Consider the following 15,570-nt stretch of genomic DNA (forward strand, 5'->3'; position numbering starts at 1 on the left):
AACCTGCTTTGGCAGGGGGGTTGGACTGGATGATCTCCTGAGGTCCCTTCCAACCCCGATGATTCTCTCATTCTGTGTAAATTTAAGGCATGTATGAAAGTGACATTTTGTTTTAGATTGATCATGCATACGAATACAAACTGAAATGGAGTTATCAGTAGTTGCAGAATTTAAAATTGGTTCTGTGTGGTACTAAGAAATACTTCCAACCCAAACCATTCTATGAAACATTTCACATGTACTGAAATGGGAGGCTTTCCTGAAGGCTTTCCATGATCCTCAGGTGGACTGCTGCTTGGTTAGAGCTGGAAGAATATAATTCCCCTCCTTCTGTGGAATGGAAATGTAGAGGGATAGCTAACTCCAAAGTTTGAGGAGTGTCTGTCTAGTCAAGTACTGTATGACCAGTTTAAATATCTTATGAACCTTTTCTATAACCATATAATATAATTATTTTACATCATGGTATCATAACAGTACAGAAGGAGACGAAACAGTAAAAATCAACAAAACCTTAAAATTCTACTAAATCCTCACTGCCATTTGATGGTGCTACACTGGAAAGCAAAAATACAGACTGTCTTTAGAATACAGGATTACTGTATGTTTTCTGGCTAACAAAAGTTCCACAAATGTGTTATCTGTAAAATGAAGTGTTTTTTCAACTGTAAGTACAGCTGAATGAAACACTGTAAAGTTCTATCCTAGTTACAGTTTATTTAGCTGAACAGTTTCCAGTATATCAGTTATAAACTAATTTACAGATTGATCATCATTCTCTTCTAAGATTAGGAGAGGTGGAAAGTTATTTCAGTGATGTACCTCAACTTCAGAATGAAATGAGAATAAGCAGTAAGCACATAAGACACAGCATGAAACCTTAGGGAGCATAGTATGGGACTAAGCTTACTTAATGGCAGTGAAAGAAAACCACTGCCAAGAATTCTATACTCACAGAAGAGCCTTACCTGTACTGTGTAAATAGATGCATTTCGTAACTGAGATGAAAATTAGAATCATCTGTATCATTCCCATCTGTATGGGAATATTAATCTGTAAATTGTCGTATTATGCTATGTAAATAGATGCATTTCATAACTGAGATGAAAATTAGAATCATCTGTATATGGGAATATTAATCTGTAAATTGTCGTATTTGTCTTGAAGCAGCTCCGTAACAGTCTGGAATGTATTTTTAAGAAAGGATGGGGAGCTTTAATTTTGTACTTCAGAGGATTATTTCTTTTTGCTTCTTCTCATTGTAGAGACACTTTGAAGAAGGGAGCTTAAAAAGCCCGTTAGGTTGGGCTTAATCTTCCTAGTTTGAAATGGAAAATATGATTGTACAGGGTCAGTTATTGTTCCTAGAGACATCTGGCAGGAATTGAGCTATAGTACACCTTGAACAGAAGCTTTACACCTTAAAAAGCATCTGGAGACACACAGATATTTACTGGAGAGCTTGCTTATGTCTTATGCTCAGGAGCCAAAAATATAATGCCTGAACATCCTAGCAGCCAAATTGGGGTTGGTGCTGGAGTTAAAGGTCACTTCAGATGATACAGAACTGACCGGTTTTTAAACAGCCTCTCCATCTCCCAAATAGATAATTGCCACATTAATATTCTTCTCCCTCCTCTCTCCATTATCAGGCTTTCTGCTTTAACGTTCCCTTCATTTATTTTTTTTCCCTGTAATCTTAATGTTTCACACACAATACTTGACTCTCAAGGTTGAAGTTACTGGAAGGGGGCAGGGAAGTGGGTGTGCAGGACTGAGAGATGTGGAATATTTAAAAGCTTGCAGTTGCAATGTCACTTCTGGCTAATCAGTGGTGTCAGCCACGAGTTTAAATAGTGTAAAATTTTCTTGAATGATCCTATTGCCAAAACACATTAAAAGCCAGGATTGTATTTATATCCTGTGTAAGAATAGACTGAAATAAATTATGTGGGTGCCACAAGAGGCAGCATACTCGGTGCATTAAAATAAAGAGCTGATTATAAATCTAGGGATTACCTGAAGTAAGTTTCAGGGAGAACTTAATGAGAACTGTTTCAGAAACTGGTTCCTTTTAAAACGAAGGACTAGAAATCAAGATACTTTACAAGGTAATTTTCCTTAATTATATTTCTGCTTGAAGATTAAACTGTAAATTTGCCTTTTTAAGAAAAATAGTTCTTTGTAACTATAGTGCCTAATCTCTTTTTAAGGCCACTCTAGAAGAGAGCTGTGTTACTGCAACATGTTTGAAATGTGTGAGAATTAACAGGAGATCTGCTAGAAGTGATTTTAATGGTACAGGTCTGCTTTGGTGTACTGGAATTCAGGTCAAAGCAGAGGGCAATCAGGAAAAAATAATTGATATGCTGGGTGATATCTAAAAAGGTGGCAGTTTGGGGTTTAACAAATTATGATTTCCATGGGGAGCAAGGAACAGGGTTAACTCTCTTTTCATTAAAAGGGTGAAACCATTCCAGGTATTTATCACATCACGTAATACCATTGTAAAACTCAGTTATAGCTGAGATCTCCTGAGCGTGGAAGGTCCAGGATGCTGTGGAAGCCTGGAGGGGGCAAGGCAGGCTACCCTAGGGTATCCACAGTACTCATAGGTGAATATATTTGATTATTTGAATCTCTTCTGCCAAGCATAGCAGTATTTCAACAGTGTTTAACCTGGAAAAGCAATATGCTGCCAGGAAAATAGGTAGCTTTGCCCCCTCCATTTCTTACATTAAAGCTTTTCTGTTCATTAGGATCACAATTTAAAGGGTGTATTTTTTAAATCATGAATTATGGCAATACTGTCAAGTTGAGTTTGATGTAGGATTTAAATTTTGCAAATGCTAGGTGTTGCACGACCCAGACTGATAAAAATTTATGTGGAAATATAAAGATCCCATGACTATTTAATTTATTTTTTTTTCTGGAACTCAAAAGGGGTGTATGAAGTTTTTTAATTGTAGAAACGTGGTTTCGGTATAATAGATAAAAGCTTTAATAAGTTATTTAACGTGTCTTCTTTAAATAGTATAGCACAAATAAATTCTGATGAAAATTCTACTTCATGGATACTTCTTAACATGGAATTTTAAAAATATCTTTTGTTTGGCAGTTGGTATTATTAAAAAAAGGAAAGAAAAGGAAAAAAGAAAAAAGCCTTTTGATAAACTTAGTAAATACTTCAAAATTCTACAAATGAGAACCTGGAGTTAAAAGATTCAATCATATTTAACGTAACTAAAACTCTAAAATTGTAACAGTTACAGCAAATCACCACTGGAATTTTAAAATCCATTTTTTCCAAAGCTTTTCTGTGTAATGTGTGCATCTCTGCCTTTTCCTTATTTGCTCCCTTTCAACCTTTCCTGTTACTGACTTGGGTTTATCTTTTCTCCCTTTAGAGAGTTTTGAGGTGACAGTCACCAAAGAAGGTGATAAAGGGTTCTTTCTATCCCTTTTATGAATATTAACCTACTAACTTTGGTTATGAAATGGGGAATCAGCACTTAAACAGAAGTTCCTGTCATGCTCTTTTGTCCCATTTATTCTCCCAGTTTTTTTCTATTTTAAAATATATTGATAAACACTGTTATGTAACCAAACCCTTGGTTAGAAATATCTGTAAATCAGACATCCATTTGAACCATTCGGGATTATTGTACATTGTATGGACACTGAAGAAGTTTTTTTTGGGGGGACAGTTAGCATTTTCTGATATTTTCACTGCTAGCTGACTTCTTTGGGACATTGAAGTTTTTTCATATGCTTTGTAAAGTAATATTTAACTGCCAAAGCATTATAACACCTTCCCTGCAGTACACTTCCTTCAGTAGGAACTTCAGGAGTTAAAAAACTGCATCAAATACCATTTTCTTAATAACTTCTAGACATGTTTATGGTAGGAGTACATTCTTGGTACTATGATACCACTGCAGCTCTAATAGCAAAACTAGTGTTTTACGTAGGTGTAAGAAAATCACCTTCAAAACATAACAAGTTACAGGTAACAACACAGAGTAGGTGATCAAACTTGTTTATTGAGTGGCTTTTGTTAGCACAGCTGGGTGTGCTTGGCTCACTCCTCATACCATGCTGGCAGATTGACCTAACTGTGCCAGCAAGAGGTCTCCTAGTGTCATCTTAGGCTCAGCTGTGTTTTAAAATGCTATATTAGGGACTTCTCTCACAAGTTTGTTAGGACAAAGAGTTTGAATAGAAAGGAAAACCTCCTAAATCATTCCACGTGAGAGCTTCCTTGACTAACATATTTGATCTGAGTTAGTAGATAGCTGTTGAAATGGATGCCTGAGAAGTTGGTATTTCTACCTTTCTCATTCAGTAGTTTATTTTGATTCCCTAATTTTAGCCAGGTACATTGCACAGGAAGACTTTGTTCTTTGATCTGTTGACAGAATTTCTGTAATTATGGTGCTGAACCTGTACTTGAAGCTTTTTCATCCCTTGACTTGTAACTGTGCATTTTAACCTTTTGCTCTGGTCAAAATAAACAAGCTGCCCAGCTCTTCCCAGTAGCTTGGCATAGAAGATATTACCAGTGGCCTTGGCTGTATGCTCTCTTAAGATCCACTCTTACCCTAGAGCTATCTCAAGTACTCCTGTGAAATGCCTGTCTACATTTCTCTTTTTCTCTTTTGTATTCCTGCATGAATGGATGCAAAGTAAACAAGTTGCTTGGAAGGCAGACGTTTGCTTCTTTTTACTAAAGTTCCCAGATATCACCCATTTTAAAGCACAGTGCTCTTGCTTTGTCCACAGACCCTCACAAACCCTTGGCTGCAAAATATTTGGTCATTTATTTTAAAAATGTGTCAGAATTTTGACCGGTTCTAACCTTTCTTACTTTGACTCTGTAGGTGAGATTTGTGGATTTAAAATTCACGGGCAAAACGTTCCCTTTGAAGCAGTGGTAGTGGATAAATCCACTGGTGAGGGAATAATACGCTCTAAAGAAAAGCTTGACTGTGAACTACAGAAGGACTACACGTTCACCATACAGGCCTATGACTGTGGGAAGGGACCAGATGGAGTGAATGCAAAAAAATCCCACAAGTAAGTAAATCTGTGGTGGGCTGAGAGGAAGTTTGGTTTCAAGTGGTCTCCTGCTCATGGTGATTTATGGTCTGTGCATTTAGAGTGAATGCAAACCAAGTGTTAATACTGGAAGACTTCTATATAGTGGTGATAACAAATAGCAGCAAAATGGTCATGAATTGTTTTCATATCTTTTTAGCTGTATTCTAGGTGATAACTGCTTTATCCATCAATGTCTCTAAATTTACATTAGAAAATAACATATGGATAAAAGCAGGAAAACTGTTGATACAATTAAAATCTGGCTTGAGTTGATATAAAGAGTTTGCATGAGATACCAAGCCTGGACACTGTTTCAGAATTCAGTTTTTAAAACTGAAAAACTACTTCAAGAAGTCAGCGTGTATTAAACTTGACAATGTGGAAAAGAATACATGTTGCTGTCATTTCCAGACAGCTTCACCCAAAAAAGCAAGATCAATAGCATGAGGTTCATTTCTGCCTAGATGAAAGAATAAGAACAAAGCAATCTTTAGCTAATCTTTTATCTAAAGAAAAAAACCACAATATAAAATGCTCTCTAGAAAATCCACTTGAGAATAACTACTTAACACCCTGGTGTGAACATCTGCGGAGCATGTGGAAGATTACTTTTGTGTGAAGCAAAGAAGGGCCTGGGTAAGATGAGGAATAGAGTAGCAGCAGTCATCTTGGTGACAAGTACAACCTTTTTACTGTATAGCTGTGTGCTTCAAATAGGCAGCAGAAAGTTATCTCCTTAAGGATTACATTTATGGAAAATAGGTATGCCCTCAAACTCTTATTTGATATTCAATTTCTCTTTTGAAGAAAGATTTCAAAGAGAAAGATGGCAACAAATGTTTTGTTGGGTTGGCTGGAATTATATTCTTTGTTCAGTTTGATAGCATACAGTTCCTTCCCCACACTGCAGAACTTACCTGTATTTTTCTGCCTGTGTTGGGTGATTGATTTTGGTTATCCAGATTCATGGCTGTGTAATGAACCAGTCCAGATCTAGCAGCATGCTCTGCAACTCTTCTTTCCCACAGAATGATGGGTTTCCAAGACCTGTGCCTACAAACCACTGTTGAAATTTCCCAGCCCCATGGGTGGCTGTGTTAGTTTTTGTGGCTTTTAACTGTCTTGGAGTTTAGCTCCTTAGGTCAGGAATATAAAGTGTGTTTGGTACAGAAGGCTGGTTTTTGCGGCATTTATTTAGCACATAGGTTAAAATAAAACCTTTTTTATTTTTTTAATTTATTTTTTTTAGCATAAGTGTTAGAAAACTTTTGCTTTTATGGAAGTACTTCAGTGACTGAATTCTTTCAGTTTTCATTCCAGATACTTTTCATTATTCACCTTTTCTCCTTGGTCATTGACAGAAACCGTGTTGTTTTCCTCCTCTGTATATAACAACAAGCAGTGACAAGCATGAAAGGATGGAATTCAAGATCCAATCTGTTTAGGATTTTCTAGCAAGCTGTATGATGTGTTGAAGTGTATCTTCCACTTCTGTGATTCTTCATTTAAATTGCCTGATCTCCCATTCCTACATCCAAGAAATAAACCAGTTTTCACTGACTGAAACAGCTCAGTACTTTATTATCAAAACAAAGCTAATCAAATGTACTTGACTGAGCTCTTAGTCTAAGACCTGTCTTAACTGTCATTCTTGTTCACATGAAATAAAAATTGGGTGTTTATATGAAATACTCTGGCAGCAGGAAAGAACTTGAATGATTGTACTGTTTTAACAGAAGTGAAGCCTATTTTGTCACAGCTGTATTTTGTTGTATTTCTGTTAAATGGTGGCAGTTTAATAGTTGCAATACAAGGGTTTGAATTTTATTTGCAAATAATCATCAATAGTAAACAATAACCTGAAACTACACTGAATTATATGGCAACACATTGGAAAAACATCCAGTGCTTTTGTAGTTCGGGTACTTGAGATTGTTAGGTTTATTAGTCACTGGTCACTTCTTTCAGGGAGCTTAAATTCTGAAGGATGGCTTCACCTGGAAAAAAGGGAGCTGTTTTATCACATTCCTTACATGAATAGGAGTTTTGCAATATATAGAAAACTGACCTTTCTGTTTTATTTCCAGAGCAACAGTACATATTCAGGTGAACGATGTGAATGAGTATGCTCCTGTGTTCAAAGAGAAGTCGTACAAGGCAACGGTTATTGAAGGAAAGAGATATGACAACATCCTGAAAGTGGAGGCAGTGGATGCAGATTGTTCACCTCAGTTCAGCCAGATTTGCAATTATGAAATTGTAACTCCGGATGTACCGTTTGCTATTGACAAAGATGGTAAGAATGTGATGTGAGATGGAGAGGGAATTACTATAATTTGCAGCTCTTCAAACTGGTCAGCATAAAACTACAGCAACCCTGTTTTAACCTCTCCTACAACATAGTTAAATGGACATGTTCACTTTAGCAGTTTGAATTGATAATGAAAAGTGAGATGACGCTTAATGCCAATACCGTGTGCTGTCTACTGGTGTGAGGAGCAGATGGTCTGTTGCATGTATGTAGTTTCTTGTAAATTGCTTTTCAAAATAAATAGAGTGACTGTATTATGTTTTAGACCAGCTCTTAGTAGGCTTCTTTCCCCTCCTGTAGTTTTCTATTCTGTATTAGGATAGCCTTTGCTAATTAGCATTCAAAGATGGGATTCCATGTATCTGCTTGTCACATTTGAGATGCTCGTATGTGGCTCTGGAAATTACAGTATCATGGTTATTGGTTTTGAAGTGTAATGATTTGTTTAGGTCATTTCCTTTCTGCCAGTGATCTGTGGACCCTTCAGAATCTATGGACTGTTTCTAGGGGTTCAAGAAAGCTGATTAAGCAAAACGTGGCAGTTTTTAGTGGGCTTTAATTTGAATTTTTGGAGGATACACGTTGCCAGTGGGTGTTTTTCATGGATGTGCAAATTGAAAAAATGTTGGAGATCCTGGCATGTGCCAGGCAATTTATGTATCAGTTGCCACCTATGGACAGTTTCATTTTGAATAATAGAATACACCGTTAAGAGCCTGATAAGTCCATACCTGCTGTTCTGTGTATGTGTGCTTATCTCTGGATTTACCTAATTTTTAAGGATCTGGGCCTGATGCCTGGCATTGAAAACTCAAATAGTGAAGGGCTAATCCACTGGCAGGTGTGTCTATTAAAGTCTTGGTACCTGTATGAAGTATTTAGACAGTACCTGGATGCATTTAATGTGGCAATGACCCTCAGAAATGAGTAAGTTACTGATGTCTGATTATTGCTTCTTTCTTGTGTGTGTATGTCAGGTTATATAAAAAACACAGAAAAGTTAAACTATGGTAAAGAACATCAGTATAAACTGACAGTAACAGCGTATGACTGTGGGAAGAAGAGAGCTGCTGAGGATGTGTTGGTTAAAATTAGCATTAAGCCTACATGCAAGCCTGGCTGGCAAGGTTAGTTTGATCTCCTTCCTATCTGCTTTTAGCATTTGCCAGTACCTTCAGTTTAAACATGAGAGATTTTTAATATTGTTTATTTGGATAAATGTACAGGTTGGAGCAAAAGAATAGAATATGAGCCTGGTACTGGTTCGTTAGCTCTCTTCCCCAGTATGCGTTTGGAGACATGTGATGAGCCAATAACCTCAATTCAAGCAACCGTTGAACTAGAAACCAACCATATTGGTAAAGGCTGCGACAGAGACACCTACTCTGAGAAATCCATTCACAGACTCTGTGGTAAGAATGCTGTTGTTAAAATAAAGTGATCTCTCTTGCTTTTTAGTTTTTCTTTGAGTATTATATTAGACCACAAATCAATGAGTGGGTAGGGTCTTCATTTGTGTGTAGTTTCTTCCAACTTTTTGCCTTGTAGGCAATAAAAAAGCATGAGATTGGCTGAAAGTGACTTTAAAATAGTTCTCAAATACAGTAAAGAATCCCTTTCTTTTGCCTCTCCATTAGCTTATATAGACTAATAATTTCCCTCACATGAGATTCATGTTCAAGAGCTGAAAGGATGTTAAATATGTGGAAGGGTAAGGCCCTTAAAACCTCTCTGTTTTTCTGAGGCATGATGGATGTGAAGGATGCAATGTAAGAAATAGATGGTGAAAAAGTATATGTGAAAACCAAGAAAGTGTGGTTTGGAAAAAGCAGTTTACTTTCATCAGCTAAATTTATACTGTGCTTGCCCTAGGAATAAAGGGCACCTTGGCATCCACGTATGCTGCAGTTAAAGGTCTTCTGAAAAGTGTATGAATTCTTTGTAGCTAGTATGGGAGAATTGAGATTACAGGACAAATTATCACTGGTGATTTATGTCTTCAACTTCAGTTGAAGTTAGTTGAAAGTGTGAATACGATGTAACCCTAGAGACCTAGGCAATTCCTGAGCTATTTTCTGACTAGGTCACTGTGACATTAGTGATTCAGGCTTGAAGTAGAGAAAAAACAGCAAGCTGAGTGCCTGCTGGGTATCATCACTCCTGACTGGGATATTATTAGACAGTGATCTGGGAGGGGATGCTTATGCAGTCCTTGTCAACTGGATGGATATTAGTCTTACCACTAGGATAGTGTCAAGAGAAAGGCATCATGTTCATGGGCCTGAGGGACAAGTGATATTAATGTAATGATTCCTGAGCTAGAGTCAAAATAAGGCTCTACAGCTGTAGAGATGGTAAGCAAAACAATTTAAATGAGATTAGCTGTCTACCCAGAAGTTAAATTTATGGAAGTCATTGTGATATTAGATGTCTGTTATTAGTCACGTTATTTAAAAGGAGAATTGCTTGATGTGTGATGGTCGTGCATGATCCTGACAGTTGATGCAGAAAAATTAGTGCTCAGAAAAACAGTTTGGTATGAAACTAGCAGTGATCTTTTTAGTTTCTATGTTTTTTCATTTGAGCATTTTTATTGTAGGTGCTTCTTCTGGCACAGCTGAGCTGCTTCCCCCTCCAAGTAGCGCTGCTAACTGGACAATAGGACTTCCTACTGATAATGGTCATGACAGCGACCAAGTCTTTGAATTTAATGGCACGCAAGCTGTGAAGATTCCAGATGGTGTTGTCACAGTTAATCTAAAAGAGCCCTTCATGATTTCAGTGTGGATGAGGCATGGGCCTCCTGGAACCAAAGAGAAAGAGACAATTCTGTGCAATTCAGACAAGACAGGTTTGTCAGTACTTCAAATATAAACAGTCTCTTTGTTGGGTTTTGGTTGGTTGGTTTTAAATGCTGTGGCAGCATATGTGAGAACCTTAATTTTTTTTCTCTAGGTTGGGTTTTTCTTGGAAGTGAAATGAAGTGTCTCTTCATTGTGCTTACCTATAGTGGCATGGCCCTAGATTATCTAGCTTCAGTTTCAGATTAGACAGCCTGGTTTTTCTAATTCAATTTCAATTTATATATTATGTATTTCTTTTTGCTATGGTAGATGACTCATTCTAGCAATGCAGTCTTGATTTTGCATCTCCAAAGATAGCATTATACTTGGCGCTGCGTAAAATCAGTGATACATGTATCAGGTTTAGTGACAGCACTTGCTACTGTATCTTTTATTCCTAGGAGGAGATAATTTATTTTTCTCCAATGATGAAGTTTTTTTTCCACCATGTGCATAATTTCAGTCTCTGTGGATGCTACAGACACAATCATTTTGAAGATGCTATTAATACGAAGGAAATCTGATAACTGTGTTTCCGTAATTGCTGTCTAATGGAGGTGAAAGAATTCTTGTCTCTGTTAGCTGGAGCAGTGGATTTGTTCAGTGTATTAGAAAGATACTTTATTTAAAATGCTGCTAGGTTTTTCAAAGGAAAGTACTGAATGTAGACCAAATGCAGCAGCCTCCACCTTTAACTGAATTAAATTTTATTTGAAAATAAGAATGCTTTAGCAGTAGTGTAATATCCTAAAAGCATTTATTTGAACAGGAGAACAAGTGACTGTCATTCAGAACCAGGTACAAATATTCTTCTCTTTTCCCTACCTTCACCCATTCCTGTTAATCAAAACTCCCAAGTTTGGATTTATGGAAGTAAGTGACCTGGAGAAAAAAGGCAAATATAATTACAGTTTTTCCTGTTTTGTAGTACATGGGAAGCAGACCTTCCAAACGAGTTTTCCTTTTTTATTCCTTGGTTTCACCTAACTAACTAATTTTCGTGACAGATAATTTCTGGTGGTATAAATATAATTTCTCTTCATTTCAGTGGTATATTATACAGTACTGAAAGACTGGAACTAGGTCTTTGGACGGAGGCAATTTAGAATATATTACACTGGAATAATACCATCAGATTTAATGCTGTCAAGCTGAAAGATTGACATAATTTTGGTGGTTTTTTTATATTCCCTCTTTTCTTGATTCATCCTTGCCGTGGAATGGATGATGTAGCTAAAATGTTTGTTTTCCATATTCTTACCTGTTTCTCTAGCAGTTCACCTTTGTATTTTTTTTAAATGTTAAATCCTTTAGAACTACAGTTGTATAGTTTTCTCTTAGGAAAGCATGTCCATCTGCCGTGTCATGTGTACATGTTCCAAAACAGTAATTAGATGCAGTAGAAGCTACTCATTTGTAACAAAAAAGCTCTTCTATTTGCAAAGAGAGCTCTTTTTCTTTTCCTCCTGCTGACAGGTTTATCTCTGAGCCTTCAGTCCTGTGCCTTGGTTTAGATTGGATTTGGAAACAGACATGTCTATTTATTGTACAGTGTATTACTCAAGGGTTGTTCAAGAATGTTTGCCTAAATTCTATTATTACAAACGTTTCTCATTCCTCTTAAAATGCCTGATTTATTTCTACATTTGTTTCTTCTTATCACTTACTTGGGAATTTACATATGAAATTACAGAACAGGTGAATTTTGTTGAGTTCTTAAGGTTTACAGAAAACAATAATGTTAATCGAAACTCTTGCGCAGATATGAACCGGCACCACTACACACTCTACGTACACAACTGCCGACTTGTTTTCCTCTTCCGCCAAGATCCTTCAGAGGGGAAAACATACAAACCTGCTGAATTTCACTGGAAACTCAATCAGGTAAGTTTGGAAGGACAGTTGGTGGGATGTTGGAATGCAGTGAAGTCCATCAGAGACTAAACTCCCTGATAGTGTAACTATTAATAAATATTTTCTGCAACTCCAGACGTCTGATGTCGTGTTTCATAGAACCCAGCAATAATTACTTCATTTGTGATTAAGTGTCAGAGATGGATTCAGCTGTATCTTTTCATCTTGAATATAACATACTGCTTTAGTCGTTTTATTAAACTCAGTGGGATACTTGTGAAATAAAGTATAAGTTGTCCTGAAATGTAGTAAAATATGGATTTTTATGTGGAAATACAAATTCAGTATGTCAGCTGTGACATCAGCTATCTTCACTAAATACACTATAAGGTAATGTGCATGAGAAAACAGGAAGTATTCCAGTTTGTTTATAACATTGAAGTATGTCTGAGCCTGTGGTATTTTAGCAGATCAAAGTGTTATTAGAGTAACAGGAGAACTTACCTCCTTAATCCTTTTTCACACTAAAATAAAACTTGTGACTTCTTATACATTGTGAGCAGTAGCTACGAATCGGTTTTCTTAATTAGATTTTACTCCACAAAAACATTGTTAATAGGCCTCTGAGGGGTGCAGGTACTTTCTGCTTCCTATTTAGAGAGAGGAGTTGTCTGTATTCTTTTGGTTATATATTCTTAATTATGTTAGATTTGAAAGTGAAGGCTGTAATAACAGATCTTCACTTTGGTCCTACTAAGGTCTGCAGAACTTGTTTCTCTGAATTGCATTTTATTTATGATCATGAAGAGTGAGACAGAAGAGACTAAATATTTTGTGTGCTTTTCCAGCCCTCTGGGTCTGAATGATTAAAATAACCCTGTATATATGTAAATTTGTAAAGGCTCTTTTAGTTACTTTAGGTTACTATTACAGGTCTTGTTTTGCCAGTTACTTTTCTAACGTACCTAACTATATCCTGTTTTCTGTGCAGGGCAGTGTAATACTGTTTTAGTGGGAAAATGCTCATATATGTCCTCATGGGAAGATTGTTACTTTCCAAAAACTAATCAACTTTCGCTATAAATAATTCTGTTGCAGAAGGCTTTGTTTATATTCAAAATGATCACATTTTTCTCTATGAACAGCCCCTCTCAGCAAATACAGGTCCTTTGTCATGAAATGTTGTGTTATAACAGTGTTTCAGAACGTGCTTATGTGTCGATACCTGTTTTTACATTAAAATATGCTGCTGTTAGGTATTACAGAAATTAAAGGTATGGAAATAGATGCAGCATCCTATATTGGCAATAGAAGAAACTGTAAACATATGACCTTTGGTTTGGTTTTCTTCAGATGCGTGCCATATGTGTGAAACATAAAGTATGTCTATACAGGCTTATAAGTTGTCAGTATATCTGTGTGTATGTATATGCCAAATGTGCATCAGATCTCTTATTTAGCTGTAACTAAAAAATTAAATAGAATTTTTTAAACTTTCTTTCCTTAGGTGTGTGACAAAGAGTGGCATCATTATGTCCTCAATGTTGAATTTCCTGCAGTAACTCTTTATGTAGATGGTGTTTCATATGATCCTTTCCCAGTGACTGAAGATTACCCACTTCATCCTTCAAAGATAGAAACGCAGCTAGTAGTTGGAGCTTGTTGGCAAGGTAACTGTTTACAATTGTTAATACTTCTAATTGTTTTTTTCTTTAATTAAATCTTTGTGGTTAGCCTAGAAATACATAGCAGATCTTTTTAGTGCATGAAATATAACTTGTTTTGTCTTCTGCAGATTATTTTTGCTCCTAGCTAGTATCACACGTTTCCTTTTACTCATTTTTCCCATGAGTGTTTTTGCTCGTTGGCCACAGGTGCGTATGAAATACAAAGCTGCTCACCAAGCAGCATTCCATCAAAGTGATTTTTGTGGTAACCATGGGAATATAGATAGCTTATTTGTAATAACAGTTGTAAGAGTACATCATCCACTTCGGGTTACTAAACAGAACAGTTAATTTCAAGTAGGTTGAAAAGCATATTATAGGAAAAGTGTTCTCATAAGTGGAAGCATGACCAGCAGACAATTGAGCTAAGCAACACAGTGATGCTGTCTCTTGGATATTTTATCACTTATGCTTATAAAAATAAACATAGAAAGCATCTGTTTTATTGTTTGCAGAGACACAATATTCTGCAAGCTGTAAAATGCTGATTCATGTGCTTTAATACTTGTGAAACCTACTCTTCAAAGCTTGAGAATAGGCTGATGACCAGAGATCTTTGTAACAAAAGCTCTTGCTTCACAGTCCTGAACTGAAATGTTTGCTTGCTGATTAAATTACACTCTAGTTGGTATAAAGGTGATCTTTTCGGTCAGAGATAAACCAGTGTTAAATCATTCATGTTTTGCTGTAGTTCAGAGTATAGACTGTAGTTGCAGTCTGCAATAGCACATAGAAGTAGCTTGTGAATAAATGACAAATGGAAAGCTCGGAGATATTTTGATCAAATTAACAGTCTTCTGTCTTGTGATGTCTTTTTTCACTTTGAGTTTTAAGTCTTTGAAGTGTGAATGAAGGTTAAATTATCAAAATCCCCTCTCCATCTTACTAATTTGTGATAAGTTCACTATCTTTCTGTATTAATGTTATTTCATTGCTCATTTCATTCTGTTGTCCCTTTCTGTGAGCCAGTTAATTATTTTCTTCATAATTCATCTCATTCTGTTTGTGACTTTCCAACTATCTCTTCTAGCTCAAAGGGAAGCTATAGTGTCTGGTTTTCAAGAAACCAGAGCTTGGAAACGCTGTTCCAGCTAAGTGTGTGGGTTGTGTAAGGGCTTCCATACATGTTCTGCATCCTAACAAAAGCACATATATACTGTTTCAAAGCTCCTGTGCTTTCATATTGGCACCATTATATGATTCTTTAATTCCTTCTGACATGAATTTTCTTTTTAATGACAGCAGACTGATATAGGAGCATTAAAAGTCTAGAATACAAGAACTTGAGTTCCACCAAATGCTGATTTTTAAGGGATTAGGACACAGGGGGAAAAGTATACCAGAGGAATGCAGTTAGTGCTTAAGGCCATCTTCTTTGTCTTACCAAGATTTTAAAATAAATCAGGCTGCTCTAAGTTATATATGCAGCTCACCTCTAAGGAGAGAGAGATTTTATACTTTAGAAAAAGTTCTTTTAAGATTTCTTTTAGAAGATTAAAAGCTGTTTTTCATTATTTTTTTTTTTTGGTCCTTCCTCCTCCAGAAATTTCCATCTGATAAACTGACTGCTTAATACATATGATACTACTATTATGATAAAAAATTCTGTCAGTAATGGCCCCTTTTGATCAGCATTTCTTACCTTTCGGTGATTTGCTGATACAGGCTGGATCTCACCTTCATTCCCCTTTTAGTAGTTAGGAGAGGAGAAAATAGATGGAGCCAGTTGATAGAC

The 15,570-nt window shown here is 36.4% G+C and overlaps 1 protein-coding gene across 1 annotated transcript in view; it reads left to right on the top strand.

The window, feature by feature from the left end:
- CLSTN1 (calsyntenin 1) overlaps positions 1–15,570 on the top strand; it is a 37,755-nt gene that overhangs the window by 12,535 nt on the left and 9,650 nt on the right. The window contains exons 4-11 of the mRNA XM_029084606.1: positions 3,408–3,437; positions 4,881–5,076; positions 7,188–7,396; positions 8,389–8,538; positions 8,638–8,823; positions 10,011–10,262; positions 12,017–12,138; positions 13,616–13,778. Coding sequence (XP_028940439.1) covers positions 3,408–3,437; positions 4,881–5,076; positions 7,188–7,396; positions 8,389–8,538; positions 8,638–8,823; positions 10,011–10,262; positions 12,017–12,138; positions 13,616–13,778 — 1,308 coding nt within the window. The remainder of the gene's footprint in view (positions 1–3,407; positions 3,438–4,880; positions 5,077–7,187; positions 7,397–8,388; positions 8,539–8,637; positions 8,824–10,010; positions 10,263–12,016; positions 12,139–13,615; positions 13,779–15,570) is intronic.

Source organism: Antrostomus carolinensis, unplaced genomic scaffold, assembly GCF_000700745.2.
Source record: "Antrostomus carolinensis isolate BGI_N321 unplaced genomic scaffold, ASM70074v2 scaffold20754, whole genome shotgun sequence".
Lineage (NCBI taxonomy): Eukaryota > Metazoa > Chordata > Aves > Caprimulgiformes > Caprimulgidae > Antrostomus > Antrostomus carolinensis.